General features: G+C 36.0%; 1 protein-coding gene across 1 annotated transcript in view; it reads left to right on the forward strand.

Annotated features, from left to right (window-relative positions):
* The window catches only part of LOC122741128 (liver carboxylesterase 1-like), a 60,885-nt gene extending 43,247 nt beyond the window's left edge, over nt 1-17,638 (forward strand). Inside the window, exons 10-14 of the mRNA XM_043984252.1 lie at nt 28-108; nt 1,287-1,434; nt 2,532-2,663; nt 10,295-10,367; nt 17,146-17,638. Of these exons, the coding sequence (XP_043840187.1) occupies nt 28-108; nt 1,287-1,434; nt 2,532-2,663; nt 10,295-10,367; nt 17,146-17,323 (612 nt within the window). The 3' untranslated portion in view covers nt 17,324-17,638. The remainder of the gene's footprint in view (nt 1-27; nt 109-1,286; nt 1,435-2,531; nt 2,664-10,294; nt 10,368-17,145) is intronic.
* The last annotated feature ends 835 nt before the right edge of the window (nt 17,639-18,473 follow it).

Genomic DNA, 18,473 nt, shown 5'->3' on the forward strand with positions numbered 1-18,473 from the left:
TTTTTCTTCTTTCTTTTTTTGGTGCAGATTCTGGGATATCCTATATCAGAGAATGGACTTGACCAAGAAACGGCCACAGAACTTTTATGGCATTCTTACCCACTTCTTGTAAGAAATCTAAAGCCATAAAATATCAGATCCAGGAGAGAATCTTAAAACCTCTCTAGTTAAATGTTCTCATTTGATAATTGTAGAAAACTGAGGCCTAGAAAAGGGAAGCAGTTTCCCAGAGGTCACATCTCTAGTATGTGGCAGGGCTAGAACTTAAATCTGGGATTCCTGATGCCCATTCAAGTACAATTTCCATTGTACCATTATCTTTCCATCTTAGGTAAAACACAAAGCAATCAAAGAACAAAGTAGTCTAACTTGAATTTGTCAACTCAGTTTAGAAAATGGAAACCATTATTGTAGTCCTCCCACCTCTAAGGTAAAAACCAGCAAGAAAATGCATGAAGTGCATTTATCATATTTTCTCTGACCAACACTTCCAACTAATTTGGGAATATTCTTCGCCACCTTTCAAGTAGCACAATAGCCTATTGTTTATACCTTTCTTAAGCATTTATTCAAATATATTTAATGTTACACTGATATGTGTTGCTGTTATAACTCCTTCTTAGATTATAAATTCTGGGAAGGCAGGATAGGGGTAGGATTTGACCCATGATTTTATTGGTAGAGGAAAATCCTTATAAGGAAAATTCTTCTACCAACTCAGGTTGTCAACTTCTTTGTAGTTTGTAGTCTTAGAGAAGAGCCTAGAGAAGTTAAATAATTTGTACAAAGTCACATAGGCAGTATGTAACAGTTTCAGGACTTGAACCATTATCTTTATGCTTCCTAGGTCTAGGCTAACTCTCCATCTACTGTGTCATGCTGAAGGAAGTTGTCTAATTCATACTTATTTTCTACAGAATGTCTACAGAAGGGATTCACCACAAAATAGTCTTTAAATAGTCATATTGCCCCAATTTTAATAACATATTCCATAAATAATTATTTTAGAGGAAACCTCTTTGAGGAATTTAATCGAACAAACAATATCATAAATGGGCCATGTGCTTTAAGAACTTTTAGCTGTTTCATAACATTGAAGCTTGTTTATAAAGCAGTGTCAATATCATGAAAGACACTAATAATGGCAGCCTTAAATAAGGTATTAAGTCAATGAAGAGATCAAATGATAGATAGAGGGATAAATTAATTGATAGATAAAGAAATGAAAGAAATGAATGAATTAATGTTTAGTCACTTTTTACTTTTCAATTCACTGGTCATTATAGAAAATCCCCAAAGTTCTTACTCCAGTAATAACTGAAGAGTATCTTGGAGGGACACAAGATCCTGTCAAAAAGAAAACCCTATTTCTGGAAATGCTAGGAGACTTGACATTTTGGATTCCAACTGTGATTTTGGGTCGGCTTAACAGAGGTGAGTTTTGAAGGAATATGAAGGAAAGGGGTGATGATAAAGCCAGATATATCCCTTTCAGATTTCAGCTTTTAGATGACTCTGGAGTGACTTTGGACAGATCCTACTCAGAGGTCTATGTAACAAAAAGAGTACTTGGTTTTGAAGACCAGGGTAAAAATCCTTGCTTGAATATTTCTTAGATGAAAATGCATAGTACAAAGACATGAAGTATAGTAGAGACAGGAACAGATTGTGTGTGAGAAGAGACATTTACTCAATCTATTACTAAGCCCGGAATGGCTGCTGCATAGAAATCTAGAATGAGCCACCTTTATCAAGCAGAAACTGGATGACTACGCGCGCGCGCGCGCACACACACACACACACACACACACACACATAGGTATGAAGATTGGACAAGATTACTTCTATTTTTGCAGCCAATTTTAATATTCTATGATCAGGAAGTCAAAACTTAGACTCTTAATGAATTAGCATAGGATAGATGGTAACCTTAGCAGGGAAAACACACCTCCTTTAATTTTGGCCATCATTCTGAACACTTCTCTTGGTACCTCTATATTATGTGCCCAGGACCTAGGTTTTCCAATGATTTAATTTTTTAAAATCTTAATAGTATTTTTTCCAGTTGCATGTAAAGGTAGTTTTCCACATTTGTGGGTTTTTTCCACATTTGTTTTTATAAGATTTTGAGCTTCAATTTTTCTCCCTCCCTTCCCTCCCCTCTCTCCAAGGTGGCAAGCAATGTGATATAGGTTATATATGTACAATCACATTAAATATATTTCCTCATCAATCCTGTTGTGAAAGAAGAATCAGAACAAAAGAGAAAAACCTCAAGAAAGAAAAAAATAGCAATAGTATAGTTCAATCTGCATTCAGATTTCAGCATTCTTTTTCTGGATGTGGAGAACATTTTCCACTGTGGGTCCTTTGGAATGGTCTTGGATCATTGTATTGTTGAGAAGAGCTAAGACTAATGATTTAAATAATACCTCAGAACACAAGCATGTCTTAGCTTTCCAAAAGTTATCAAGAATGATCCATTTGTTACAAAGGACATTAGAATTTTCCTCCATTTTCTTTCCTTTCAGATTTAGATGCACCCACTTACCTGTATGAATATCAGCATCGGGCAAGTCGCTGGGGAAACTTGAAACCAGCAACAGTCAAGGCAGACCATGGGGATGACATCTTTTCTGTCTTTGGATCTCCATTTTTAAAAGGTAATGGATCTTTCCTTGCTCTAAAAGTCTCATTAAAATGTTACCTATGGGCCACTTCTGAAAGATAACTTTAGTCCTTACATAAGTTAAACTTCTTTAGATTATCAAAGGGCTATTCTTATCTCATTTACTTCTTACAACACTGCTGTGGGGTAGAAAGGATGATGTATTATTATCTCCAGTGTATAGAGGAGATTGTTGTGTCCCAGAGAGTGAAGTTACTTACCTAATACTCATGATGGAGCTGGAAATAGAACAAACATCTCTGTTTTCCATCTCCAGACTAACACTCAAGTGTCATAACTGAACCAGGATTTTTTTTTCCCCTAAGGATGTGATGCTAGAACACATTGACAGTGGCATAGTGATTAAGATAAAAGATCTGATAGTCCTGCTTTACTCACTGCTGCTCAGACCACATCTGTAGCATCCTGTTTAGATTTTTGGCACTAAAATTTAAAGAGTACAATGACAAAATAAAGAATATCAAGAGTAGGGTAACCAGATGGGGGAGGTCTCTTAAGACCATATCATTTGAGAAGAGTTAAAGGATCAGTCAGTCTTTACCTTGAAGCGGAGAAGATTTTGAAAGCAAATGGTAGCAAGGTATTTTTAAGAATATACAGTAAAAGGTTATCATGTGGAATTAGATTTGCTCTGCATGGGTAGAACCAAATGCAATGGGTAATACAAGGAAACATTTTAACTGTCTGAAAGAATTCTTGTGCTGTCTCTTAAGGTAATGAGTTACTCATCACTGAACATCTTCAACCAGAGACTAGACAACTTATTAGCATGTGAAGGGTTTTCTTGTTCTGAATGAGTTGGATTAGATGGTGTCTGAGGTCAAGCTAGAAAGCTTGAATATTCTCTTATCCAAAACAGAGTGCCACAAGTATTCCAGATAGTTATGCTCAAGGGGTTTGATTCCCTTTGATGGTGGCCCTGCTTTTAAAGATACTGGTAATGAGCTTAGGAGAGAAATAATGACGTACTTTTGAAGAATCCCTTCAAAGTCAGAAAAGCCATCTGTGCTCTCAAAGTTCGTGCTATGAGCATGTGAGTTCCCCTCTTTTCCTCTTGGAGCTTTTGCCTTGCTATTTACCCTAAGTTTTCCATCCATGTACATTGCTGCCTAAGGAGAGTGTACAGAAAAGTGCACTGTGTAATGTAAGGGACAGCAATTCTGGAGGAAAAGTGGATTCCAAACTGGAAACAACAAAAGCGGTTAGGGGAGAAAGAAGGAAATAAGGGAAAATGCGTGAAATGTTGGGAAACATTGTAAGACACACAACTGGATTTTGTAAGTAGCACTATATGAAAACAATGGAGAAGTGACAGAAGATTCCATTTGAATTTCACGTTCATGTATGCAAGTCAAACAACAGAAGAACACATAAGAATGTGGTGTTGCAATCCATTCAACTCGACAAGAATACAGATAGGAAGAGGAAGAGGGAAAGCATAATAAAAAAGGGAAAATATGTAGAAGGAAAGATTATTCATAATCAAAAGAAACCTTAAGCTTAGAGAGAGGATAGTGAAGAATGAGATAAAACAAGAGTAAAAAAGCAAAATAACTTAAGATGAACAGGAAGAGAATACAGAATAAAAATATGAGAATAGAATGGGGGAATAAACAATTAACTATCATAATTTTGAATGTAAATGAGATGAACTTACCATTAAAACAGAATTTAGTATGTTGCTCAAAAGAAAAACATTTGAAAAAGAAAGACTCAGTTAAGGCATTGGATAAAATCTATTATTCCTCAGCTGAATGCCACTCACAGAAACACACATGTATAAACACATGCATACATAAAACAAAGATACAAGTTATGATTTCATACAAGGCAATGGCAAAAATAAATATAAATAAGAGATGAAGAAAACTACATTTTGCTGAAAAGTAGCACGTACAAATATTTTTCTCTATATTTAAAGTATGAACCCAATATCAAAGCTTATAAATTTTTAAAGTAAAAACCAAATGAATTATAAAAATTAATAATAAAACTATAATAATGGGAGATCTCAATTTACCCCTATCAGCCCCATGTAAATTTAAATACAAAATTAAAAAATAAATTAACATGAATAGAAATTTTAGAAAAAAAATAGATATGACAGAATTCTGATGAATGTTAAATAGGAATAAAAAGTCATGCATGTCAAATTGATCGTCTCTTAGGATGTAAAAAGTTCACAAATAGGTACCAAAAAAGCAGAAACATAAATATGCTTTACTCATTACAGTGCAATACCATTATATTAAACATGGAGCCATGGATAAAATTATTAAAAATCATCTAGATATCATTGTTGGGTTAATAAACAAATCACAGAGGGTGGAGCCAAGATGGCAGAGGAAAGACATTAAATGCACAGGGCTCCTGATACAGTCGCCCCCAAAATAGCAATAAAATAAACCTTGGGGCAGAAAAACACACAAAAATATGGGCTGAGAGTTTTCTCCAGCTATAGATAGATTTCAGGGGGCTGTGCTGGGCCATGAATAAAGCCTAAACCCCCAGTCGGGCCAACACACCAGACACCTGACAAAGAGATTTGCCCCAGTGCCTCTGAATTGGCTGCAGCACCGGTGTCTTCTGGAACTGAACATGGGGTCGGGCTGAATGGATGGACCAGGGGGGTAAGTGCAGGGGTATCAGTGGCCTGGGGGAAAGGATTTGACTGTCCCACCCCAGCGGACAACCAGGAAGAAATCCTGAGTGTCTGGAGGCCCAGGTCGGGGAGGGGAACAGGGGAGCAGTCTCATCAGAAGCTGAGAACCACACCACAGAAAGCTTTGCTGGTTGGTTGCTTAGTAATATGATTGAGGTTATCTCCGGACCTGAAAACAGGCCAGGTGAGATTAAAACCTGCCCCCCCTCAACACAAAACACTTGGGACCCTCTGAAGCTGAGAACAGGAGTGGAGCTGAGAGGCAACCCCCCTACACACACACACACACACACACACACACACACACACACACACACACACACCCAGTGGAGAGTTTAAAAATCAAATGAAAGTGAGGCCAGCCAGTCTGAGAAGAAGCCCAATCATCTTCCGGGCCAAGCTGTAGCTTGAACAGTGAATAGCAGAGCCACACTTTAAGAAGGAGCTAAAAGCCAAGAAATAGTAAGCCAGGATAAGTAGGCAGAGAGAGCAGAAGACCATCAAAAACTTCTTTGGGGGTAAGGTAGACCACAATACAACCTCAGAAGAAGAAGATAATAACAGGGTCAAAGCTCCAACATGCAAAGCATCCAAGAAAAATATGAACTGGTCTCAGGCCATGGAAGCTCTCAAAAGGGACTTTGAAGAGAAAGTAGGAGAAATAGAAAGAAGATGTAGAGAAAAGGAGGAAAGAATGGAAAGGTAAATGAGAGCAATGCAGGAGAGTCATGAGAAAAAAGTCAACAGTTTGAAAAACCAAATGGAAAAAGATATTTAAAAACTGTCTGATTAAAATAACTGCCTAAGAATTTGGATGGAACAAATGGAAGCTAGTGACCTTATGAGAAACCAAGACACAGTAAAGCAAATCCAATTGAATGAAAAAATAGAGGACAATGTGAAATATCTCCTTGGAAAAACAACTGACCTAGAAAATCAATATAGGAGGTATAATTTGAAAATCATTGGACTACCTGAAAACCATGACCAAAACAAAAGCTTAGACACCATCCTCCAAGAGATTGTGAGGGAAAATTGCCCTGATATTCTAGAAGCAGAAGTTAAAATAGAAATGGAAAGAATCTACCGATCACCTCCTGAAAGAGATCCCAAAAGGAAAACCTCCAGGAATATTATAGCCAAATTCCAGAACTCCCAGGTGAAGGAGAAAATACTGCAAGCAGCTAGAAAAAACAAATTCAAATACTGTGGAGCTCCAATAAGGATAAAGATAGATCTGGCAGCTTCTACATTAAAGGACTGAAGGGCATGGAATATGATATTTCAGAGTGCAAAGGAACTGGGACTTCACCCAAAAATCACATACCCAGCAAAATTGAGTATAATCTTTCTGAGGGAAAAAATGGGATTTCAATGAGAAAGAGGTCTTTCAAGCATTTGTGATGAAAAGACCTGAACTGAATAGAAAATTTGACTTTCAAATACAAGACCCTGGAGAAGCATAAAAAGGTAAACAGGGAAAGGACTTCATGAGGGATCTTAAAAGATCAAACCATTTATATTCCTACATGGGAAAATAATACTTTGAAATCATAAGAACTATCTCAGTAAGAAATTCACAGAAGACAGGGCTGAACTGAATATGAAGGGATGATATCTGTAAAGCATTTATGTTTTGTTCTTTGTAGGGCAGACCAGGTTGGGTATCTTATGTCTGGGGCTGGATGTGGGCTTGGGGCCTCCTGGGTCCAGGGCTGGTGCTTTGTCAACAGTGCCGCCCAACTAATCCATGATGACATCATTAAAATAGGGTTGAGGTGTAGGAGGAATAAACTGGGGGAGGGAGAAAGGGAGAGATGGTCTGGGGAGAGGTAGTCCACATGAAGGAAACAAGAAAAAAGCTTATGGAGGAGATTAGAAGAAGGGGAAGGAGTTGGGGAGTGAGTGAATTTTAATATCATCAGAATTGGTTCAAAGAAGGACTAACATACATACTCAAGTAGGTGTAGTAATATATTTTTGCCCTGAGGGGAGGGGGGAGGGAGAAAAGGGGAGGGGGGAAGAAGGGAAGGAGGAAAGGGCAGATTGGGGGAGATAGCAGTAAAAAGCAAAACACTTTCAAGGAAGGTGAAGATGTTATACATTACTGCACCAATATGCCATATTGAATTGCTTGATCTCATAGGGAGGGTTGAGGAGGGAGGGAGGAAGAAAAATTTAGAACACAGAATTAGCTCAGGGACCCTGATCTCATTGGAGTGGGCTCATGAAGGGAATAGCTTTCATGCCCAATTGGGAGGAGCAATCTATTTAACCCTGCAGGAAAATAGGAAGAGGATAAAGAAGGAAGGGTGAACAAAGGGAGTGCAGAGTGAGGGAGAGGATAGTCAGAAGTAAAATACTTCTGAGGAGGAATAGGTAAAAAGAAGATAGAGTAAATGTCATGGGAAGAGAGTGGGATGGAGGGAAATAGTTATGATGATTGATTATAATGGCAAAACCTATGGTACCTATCTTGCTGGGCTTTTGTGAGGACAATTCTCTGTCAAATTTAAGGTACTATATACGGGTTATGATGAACAGGATACTATCAGAAAAACCCAGAAAGACCTACATGAACTGAAGCAGAGTGAAATGTACTGTATACAAAATAACAGCAATAGTGTGGGATGATCTGCTGGGAAGCATGTGCTTATTTTCAGCAAGGCAATGATCCAATATAGCCCTGAAGGACTTATGAAGATTGCAGCCCATCTGCAGAGAAAGAACTGATATTATCTGAAAACAGATGGAAACACATTTTTTTTCCTCTTTGACAATTCCTTAATCTGAAGTTTTGGTTTTATTGACTGTTTTCTCTCACAACTAGCTAATATGGGAATTCTTCCATGACTACTCATGTATAACATATTTTGAATTGCTTGAGTTCTTGTGGGTGGGGGGTGTGAATGGAGAGGGGGAGGAGAAGTTGGAACACAAAGTTTTTAAAAAATTGATGTTAAAATTTTGTTTTTACACATATTTTGGAAAATAAAATTCTATTCAACTGGAAAAAAATAAACAAATCACAGAAATGATAGGAACATTCATTAAAGATAATGAGAACAATGAGATAAGATAACAAAACTAGGATTGAGTCAAAGTAATTTTTTTATCTTAAAAGTATTTTATTATTTTCAAGTTATATGTAAAGATAGTTTTCAGCATTTGTTTTCATAAGATTTTTAGTTCCAATTTTTTCTCCCTCTCTCCCTTCCCTCCCTTCCCTGGACAGAAAACAATCTGATATAGGTTATATATATACAATCATATTAAACATATTTCTGCATTAGTCATGTTGTGAAAGAAGAATCAGAACACAAAGGGAAAACCTCAAAAACAAACAAAAAAACCAACAACCAAAAATTAGAAACAGTATGGTTCAATCTGCATTCAGAATCCACAGTTATTTTTTCTGGATGTGGAGAACATTTTCTGTCATGAGTTCTTTGGAAAGTCTTAGATAATTGTACCACTGAGAAGAGCCAAGTTCAAAGTAATTTTTGTTTGTTTGTTTTTGCTTTTTTATTTATGGTGAGGCAATTGGGGTTAAGTGGCTTGCCCAATGTCACACAGCTAGTTAAGTGTCAAGTGTCTGAGGCTGGATTTGAACTCACCTCCTCCTGAATCCAGGGTCAGTGCTCTATCCAGTGTACCACCTAGCTGTCCCCAAAGTAATTTTTTAAAGGAAATTTATATATCTAGCCATTTGGAATAATAATATAAAACAAATCACTGAATTTGTAAGGCCAATATAACAATATAAATATAAAAAAGCCAGCCAATATAAAAATTTCAAGTAAATGCTAAAATAAGAATATGAAAATTTAAAAACTAAAATTGAAAACAAAAGACATTGAATTCATATTGCATAAAATTTTTTAAAAAAGATTTTGCACAAACATCAAAAAAATTAAGACTAAAGGGCAAATAATAAACTGGAAAAGAAACCTTTGAGGCAAATTTCTCTGACAAATTTTTCACTTCCAAAATATATAAAGTATTGATTAAATTTATGAGAAAAGAGTCCATTCTCCTATAGACAAATGGTCTAAGGATATGAAGAGAAAATGTTCAAGGGAAGAAAGCTAAGCTATTTAAATTTTTTTTACATTTTTTTTTTGCAGGTCAATGAGGTTTAAGGACCTTGCCCATGGTCACCCAGCTAGTAAGTGTCAAGTGTCTGAGGCTGGATTTGAACTCAGGTCCTCTTGAATCCAGGGCTAGTGCTTTATCCACTGTGCCACTTAGCTGCCCCAACCTAGGTTATTTTAAACCATATGAAATAATGTCCTGAATCACACCAATTAGACAAAGGCAAATTAAAGTAATTCTAAGACTCTTTCTCACAATCTTTTAAGTGGCAGTAATGATGAAAAAGGAAAAGAAACATGGTGACGAATGAAATATGAGAAAATAGAAACATTTGTGCACGGTTACTGGACCTCTGAATCAGTATAACCAGTCTGGAAACCAATATGGTATTATTTTTTAAAATAGTTTTTGTTTTCTTCTGCATATTTGTTAAAAGGCAAATTTTTCCTTCCTCTTTTCCCAATGGGGTGGTGTTAACTATGGAGAAAAATATATTTGTTAAATTTAAAAAATCAATATTCCTTAAACAATTTCCTTCCTGTTTTCCTGTTGGATTAATAATAGAAATGTGCATGTTGTAGTAGTACTGGAGTTGCTACAAATGTCTTACGTTGAATGAATTTTCACTGTATTAATGGCTTTCCTAAGCAGTTTTGATGAGTTACAAGGGGCTTCTCACTAAGCCGGAATAATCAGTAAATTTTGGAAGGTAAAAACAAAACATGAATATATTTCTAAGAGGAAACAATTTGTGAAAGTAAAACAAGGTGAAGTGGGCACTGAAAATAAACTTTGGAGTTTTGCTCTTTAATAGGGACTACTCACATTCTAATATCTCTCATTTTCAGATGGTTCCCCAGAAGAGGAGAAGCAAATTAGCAGGATGGTGATGAAATATTGGGCCAACTTTGCTAGGAATGGGTAAGGATAGTAATAAAGAGGGAAATATTTTTCAAAAAAGTATTGATATATTTTGTTTTTAAATCATCTACACTTCCAAATATATCCCTCTTTCTTCCCCCTTCCAAATGTCTTTCTTTATAACAAAAAAATCAAAAAGAAGGGAAAATATTTTTATCAGAGGATTGTTATTTTTTGTCATAAAAGTATTTTATTATTTTCCGGTTACATGTAAAGATTATTTTCAACATTTGTTTTTATAAGATTTTGAATTCCAAATTTTTCTTGCTCACTCGCTTTCCTTTACCCTCCCCAAGAAAGAAAGCAATCTGATATAGGTTATATATGTACAATCACATTAAACATATTTCTGCATTAGTAATGTTATGAAAGAAGAATAAGAACAAAAGGGGAAAAACATCAAAAAAAGATTCCACAGTTCTTTTTTTCTGGATATGAAGAGCATTTTTCATCATGATTCCTTTGGAATTGTCTTGGATTATTGTATTGCTGAGAATAGTTAAGTCTATCAGACCTGATCATCACGCAGTGTTGCTGTTACTATATACAATATTCTCCTGGTTCTGCTCACTTCACTCAGCATCAGTCCACTTCAGTCTTTCCAGGTTTTCCTGAAATCTGCCTGTTCATCATTTCTTATAGCACAGTAGTATTCCATCACATTCACATACCACAACTTGTTCAGTCATTCCCCAATTGATGGGTATCCCCTCAATTTCCAATTCTTTGCCACCACAAAGAGAACTGCTATAAATATTTTTCTAAATGTGGGTCTTTTCCCCTTTTTATGATATCTTTGGAATATTTAACTAGTAGTGACATCACTGGGTCAAAGGATATGCACAGTACCATAGCCCTTTGTGTATAGTTCCAAATTGCTCTCCATAATGGTTGGATGAATTCACAACTCCACCAATAATGCATTAGTGTTCCAATTTTCCCACAACTTCTCCAACATTTCTTTTTTTTTTGGTCATATTATCCAAGCTGATAGGTGTGATGTGATACCTCAGATGTGCTTTAATTTTCATTTCTCTAATCAATAGTGATTTAGAGCATTTTTCATATGGGAATAGGTAACTTTGATTTCTTCATCTGAAAACTGCCTGTTCATATCCTTTGACCATTTCTCAAGTGGGGAATAACTTACATTCATATAAATTTGATTTAGTTCCCTACATATTTGAGAAATGAGGCCTTTATGAAAAACATTGGCTGTAAAAAATGTTTCCCAGCTTTCTGCTTCCCTTCTAATTTTGGCTGTATTGCTTCTGTTTGTACAAAAACTTTTCCATTTAATGCAATCAAAATCATCCATTTTGCATTTTGCATTTATTTTTCAAAATATATGTAAAAACAGATTTTAAAATCAATTTTTAAAAAACTTTGTGTTCCACCTTCTCTTCCTCCTCCATTCCCACCTACCCCCCACTAGAATTCAAGCATTTTAAAATAAGATATACATGAGTAGTCATGGAAAACATTCCCACATTAGCTAGGTTGAGAGAAAACAGTAAAAAAAAAAACCCAAAACTTCAGATTGAAGAATTGTCAAAGAGGAGAAAAAAATGGAAAAAAATGTGATTCCATCTGTTTTCAGATACTATAAGTTCTTTTTCTGTAGATGGGTTGCAATTTTCATAAGTCCTTCAGGGTTATATTGGATCACTGCCTTGCTGAAAATAACCACATGCTTCCCAGCAAATCATCTTACACTATTGCTGTTATTTTGTATACAGTACATTTCACTCTGCTTCAGTTCATGTAGGTCTTTCCAGGTTTTTCTGATAGTATCCTGTTCATTATAACCCATATATAGTACCTTAAATTTGACAGAGAATTTTCTTCATCATAGCACAGCAAGATAGGTACCATAGGTTTTGCCATTATAATCAATCATCATAACTAGTTAGTTCCCTCTAGCCTTTTCCCTTCCCATGATATTTACTCTATTTTCTATCTTCTTTTAACCTATTCCTCCTCAAAAGTGTTTTACTCCTAACTGTCCCCTCCCCTGCTCTTCACTCCCCCTTTTTCACCCTTCCTTCCTTATCTTCTTCCCCTCCTGCTTTCCTGTAGGGTTAAAAAGATTACTCCTCCCAATTGGGTGTGAATGTTATTCCCTCTATGAGCCCACTCTGATGAAATTAAGGTCTTTGAGCTAATTCTCTGTTCTAAATTTTCATCCTCCATCCCTCCCTCCTCAACCCTCCCTATGAAATCAAGCAAGTCAATATGTCATACTTGTGCTGTTATGCAGAACATCTTTACCTTCCTCGAAAGTATTTTGCTTTTTACTACTCTCTCCCCAAATCTGTCCTTCCCTCCTTCCCCCCCCTCCATCTCCCTCCCCTCCCTCAGGGCAAAAATATAGTACTATACCTACTTGAGTATGTATGTTAGTCCTTCTTTGAACCAATTCTGATGATATTAAGGTTCACTCACTCCCCAATTCCTTCCCCCTCTTCCCCTCCCCTCCATAAGCTTTTTTCTTGTTTCCTTCATGTGAACTACCTTTCCTCAGACCATCTCTCTTCTTCCCCCTCCCCCAGTCTATTCCTCCTATACCTCAGTTATTTTCATCAGACAGTTTTTTAATCTCCTTTTCCATTTGGCTTTTCAAACTGTTGACTTTTTTCTCATGACTCTCCTGCATTGCTCTCATTTACCTTTCCATTCTTTCCTCCTTTTCTCTACATCTTCTTTCTATTTCTCCTACTTTCTCTTCAAAGTCCCTTTTGAGAGCTTCCATGGCCTGAGACCAGTTCATATTTTTCTTGGATGCTTTGCATGTTGGAGCTTTGACCCTGTTATTATCTTCTTCTGAGGTTGTATTGTGGTCTACATTTCCCCCAAAGAAGTTTTCAATGGTCTTCTGCTTTCTCTGCCTACTTATCCTGGCTTACTATTTCTTGGCTTTTAGCTCCTTCTTAAAATGTAGCACTGCTTCCAGGACACATTGTTCATGCTACAGTGCAGCACAGGGAGTGATTGGGCTTCTTCTCAGCCTGCCTGGCCTGTGAATAATCATGGCTGCTTTCTCTTTGACCCAGAATCAGAAGTCTGATTGAACTCTGATTCTCTATGGTCAGAAGCTTGGAATGCTTTTGCCCCTCACCCACTAGGCCACCACCACTGGATTCAGCCCACTGGTTCAGACCCAGGGTGCTTTGCCTCAACTCCAGTAGATACTGCTTCCACTTCACCCCAGACTACCCCTGAACTCCTTCACCAGTCTGTGATTGGAGCCTCAGAAGCTGCTGGTGCTGAAGACTCTGATATGTGCTGGAAGCACTGTCCCTGGCTGGGTCCAGACTATGTGCTGAGCTGTTCAACCTGATCAGTAGGTGATCGGAATTGCCCTCTTTTGCAGAGAAATAGTCTCACTCTGTTCTTATGTGCATTAGGCTGTTCTGGGTTTTGATTTTTTTACCCCGTTATTTGGGCGTGAGTGGAGGGGTTTATCTGAAGTTTGTGGAAGTCACAGCCTCTCCTCCGCCATCTAATACTGCTTATTATTTTAAGGAAAACTTTTATTCCTATCCTCTCTAGTGCTTTTAATAGGAATGGGTGCTGTATTTTGTAAAAAGCTTTGTCTACATCTATTGAGATGATCATTATTTCATTTAGTTTTGTTATTGATGTGGTCAATTATGTTGATAGTTTCCGTAATATTGAACCAGCCTTGCATTCCTAGTATAAATCCCATCTGGTCACAGTGTACTATTCTCAGGACAAATTGCTGTAATCTCTTTGATAATATTTTATTTAGATTTTTTTGCATAGATATTCACTAGGGAAATTGGTCTATAATTTTCTTTTTCTGTTTTAGCAAAATAGTGAATTCTTGCCCTAATATCTGGGAACTTTTTTATGAAATACAAGTCTATCTCATTCATTTGCTTATGGATATTATTCCAGATATCTCTTCTGGATGCCTGGATAATCTGTTCCAGTGTATCACTTTTCTATTTATTACTCAGTACTAAATTTTTTTGACCACTACTGCTTTGTAATACAATTTGAGATCTGGTACTCCTCCAGTCCCTTTCTTTCCACTTTTCCTCATGGGTTCCCTTGATATTTTTGACCTATTATTCTTCCACATAAATTTTGCTATTTTTTCTAGTTCTCTAAAGTTTTTCATTGGTAATTTTATTGGTATGGTACTCACTAAATGAATTAGTTTAGGCAGTGTTGGTAGTTTTATTATATTAACTCAGTCTGCCCATGATCAATGAACATTTCAATTGCTTAGATGTTTTTGTGTGAAGAGTCCTTTATAATTTTGTTCATATATTACCCATAATTTTTGGCAGTTCAACATTCCCTAGAAAGCTATCATAGCTAAATTTCCAAAATTCTATTCAATTCCTTTCTTTTTCTGTTTTTGTTTAGATCATATAAGGTTGAGCAAGTTAGATTCAGTTCTTCCACTTTAATCATTTCACCATCAACTCCTCCCTGTAATTCATTTAACATTTCTTTGAGTAATATAGATATGAATATATTTTGTTGAACATATTTTAGCATTGATATTAATTTGCTGTCTATTGTATCATTCAGCTAAATAGAAATTTCCTGTTTATTTCTTCTTATTAGGTATATTTTTGTAGTTTCTGTTGCATATAAAATCATGATTGCCATCTTGCCTTTTTTTTTTACTGAAGCTGAAGCATAATTGATTTTGCTCCCACCTATTGTTTTAAGTCTGTGTGTATCATTCTGTTTCAAGTGTATTTATTGTAAATAATGTTGAATTCTGGTTTCTAATCCATACAGCTGTTCTATTCCATTTTATGAAAGAGTAAACCCCATATTACATTCATAGTTACGATCTTTGATTCTGTACCTCCTTCTATTCTATCCTCTAATACTTTTATTTCTGTTTTGCTCCCACTTCTACTTTAACAGATTCTTTTGCTTCTTATTAACCACTTCCTTAATTTATGCTCCCTATTCTTCCCTCATCCTTTCCCTTTTTCCTTAACTAATTTCCTCCTGTTTCCCTGTTAGATGAAATGCATGTCAGTACCCAACTGTGTGTATGTGTATTTTCTGTGACCATTTCAGATAAGAGAAAGGATCGATTGTTACCCCTCCCCTCAATCTATCTTCCTTGTATAGATTTCTACATGTGAAACCCAATTATATGAGATAATATTCTTCTTCCCTCTCCCGGTGTATTTCTCTTTCCCACCCTTTCAATTTTTCTTTTACGACTATTAAAACAATGGAATCACTTTCAGGCCCTTTGTCTAATTAGATCCTTTATGACCCATCATGATGATGGAATTCCAAGGTATACCTGCATAATCTCCCTGTATAGGAATGTATAAACTGTAAATTGTTTAAACTTAGTCCCTTATGATTGATTACTCATGTTTACCTTTTTATGCTTCCCTTGATTCTTGTGTTTGTTAAATTATCTACTTCTCTTTGGTACTTTCATCAGAAATACTTAGAAATCCTCTATTTCATTAGAAGAAAGGAAAAAGAACTAGGAATTACTAAGCACATATATGCCAGGCAATGTATTAAAAACTTTACAGATTCTGTTATTAAAGGTCCCTTCCAATAATATATACACACATACATATATGTGTACAATACACATATATAGATTCGAATATACACACATACATTCACATATATACATATATAGATACACATAGACACATACATGTATATATGCACATGGAATTGATATGAAAGGCAGACATATATTTAAAGTGCCAAGGTGGTGGTATTCACATGAAGGTAACACATAAGGACATAGCTACTTATCACAATACTGCTGCCCATCCTCAATACACTTTCTCTTATTTGGATTCCACACAAAGCTTCCACTTTAAACTTTGTATCTTTTCCAGGCATATTTCTAGACTGAGGCACAATGGCCTGAATGTTGCCAGAACTTGCTTTCTTTTGAATCCATAATCCACTCTTTTTCTTTTTTCTTTTTCTTTTTCTTTTTTTTCTGTCTGACAGAGGCTCTAACACTTGATTGACTGTATTTCTGTATCTATGTTCGCCTGAAGATTGTATATCGCCCCACTTTTTGAAGTGATTACATCTTTTGCATGTATTTCTTTTTCTGGGGTAAATAGGTCTGCTAGATACCATGTCCAGTGGGAGGAAGGAAAAAGAAATCCCCCTCCTGATTTTCTTTCAAAGTTTGGGCTTTTCCTTGAAGGACTGCAAAGCTAGAGATTTAGCCGTTTAAGGACCCTAAAGGCATTTCTAGGTTTTTCCTAGGCAATGATTGCCACTTCCAATGCATTCAGAGAAAGTTGTCTAGCCTTTGGAAAAGGGATTACTAAATGTTATCACTTTATTAACATATTAACACTTTGTCATCTGTCATTACAGCTTGTACTTGAATTATGTGAGGCAAGGGTAGGAGAGTAACCAAATCCACCTACCTCTACCCCCTTACATCTTCAAATATGGGATTCTTCTCCCAGTAATTTATGTTCTTGAGTTGACCAAACACTAGGTTGCCAAATTCTTTTGTTTCTGATTTGCCTTTATCTATTCCCTTTAAATGATTAAAAATATTACTGGTAAAATAATTATTTCAATGTTTAGTGCTTTAATTTATTATATAAGATCTTAGAAGCTTTTTAGAAGAGGAAAATTTAATATTGTTCAAATATTAGGAAATTTGTCCTTGCATATTTAATGTGTTCCTCATCCTTCTCTTCTTTTTTTAACCTCTACCAACACCTGTGATTAAATAATCATAATTTGAAAGAAAATCTTCTTATATTTCCAGAAACCCAAATGGTGAAGGGTTACTAAAATGGCCTACATATGATCATAATGAAGAGTACCTCCACATTAACATCACTCCCAAAGTAGCCAAGAAACGGAAGGAGAAGGAGGTGGCATTTTTCATTGAACTCTTGGCAAAGGAATCAGCTGGGGTGAAGACAGAGCATACGGAATTATGATCTGGATGGGTATCTTGGCTATTCTCCGCAAGAAGCCTCAGTTGAATTGGATGAGAAGACATATTTTTCTTAAGCATGGGTATCCAGAAACCTGATTGTAAGAAAGCTTTTCAATATAGAGATGAACCAGGGACAGATTCAATCAGCCATACATTAGCACATTTGGATTGGAGATGAAGGGCTCTGCAGCTTTGATATGAGAGGCCATGAGGAATCTATAGGAATTCTTTCTTTCTGTAATGCTTATAGGAATCAGTTGGCTTCTCTGTGTGGGGTCAACTTGGGTTGTATTAAATAAAATTTACTTTAAAAATCTTTATTTTTACTTATTACTTATTTTAAAACTAAAAACTTTGCCTAAAAATATTACAGCTTTAGTTTTAGTTATGGGGATAAATAAACTCATTTTGAAATAATCACTCAGCCTTCACATTTAAATGACATGATTGTAATTGTAAAGCTTTCTTCTACAATATTCTTTAGAGGTGTAGGGTTGGAGTGTACCCTGCAGATTGAAAATTTCCAAGTTGCATCTAAGAAGCTTTATTTTCCCACACTTTTTGCTTACTGAAAAGAGCAGAGAGACCCATTTGCTCATAATCATAATAGCAATGCCCAGAAAACATGGCCCACCTCTTATATCCTTCAAGTATCATTCTTCACTTCCTATTCTTTTCTTTTTTTTTTTTTTTTGCAGGGCAATGGGGGTTAAGTGACTTGCCCAGGGTCACACAGCTAGTAAGTGTCTGAGGCTGGGTTTGAACTCAGGTCCTCCTGAATCCAAGGCTCGTGCCTTATCCACTGCCCCTAGCTGCCCCATACATTAATTCTTAAAGTCATTATGGTACATTTTTGTGTTCCATCTTTTGCTATTTCTTTCTAATTTTCTTATCATCTTTTCCCTTTAGTCCTCTTCTTCCACCTTACCTAATATTTTCTTCCTAGCTTCCCTCCTTTTCTTTTTTCTTCTGCATTTGTTTTTCCTGGTTTTCTTCATTCTTCTTGTTGTTGTTTTGTTTTTGTCAAACAACAATATTTATTTATTTAATTTATTTTCATATAAATATTTTATTTTCCAGTTACATGTAGAGATAGTTTTAAACATTTTTATTTATAAGATTTCTAGTTTCAAATTTTTCTCACTCCCTCC

The sequence above is a fragment of the Dromiciops gliroides genome, chromosome 2 (assembly GCF_019393635.1).
Source record: "Dromiciops gliroides isolate mDroGli1 chromosome 2, mDroGli1.pri, whole genome shotgun sequence".
NCBI lineage: Eukaryota > Metazoa > Chordata > Mammalia > Microbiotheria > Microbiotheriidae > Dromiciops > Dromiciops gliroides.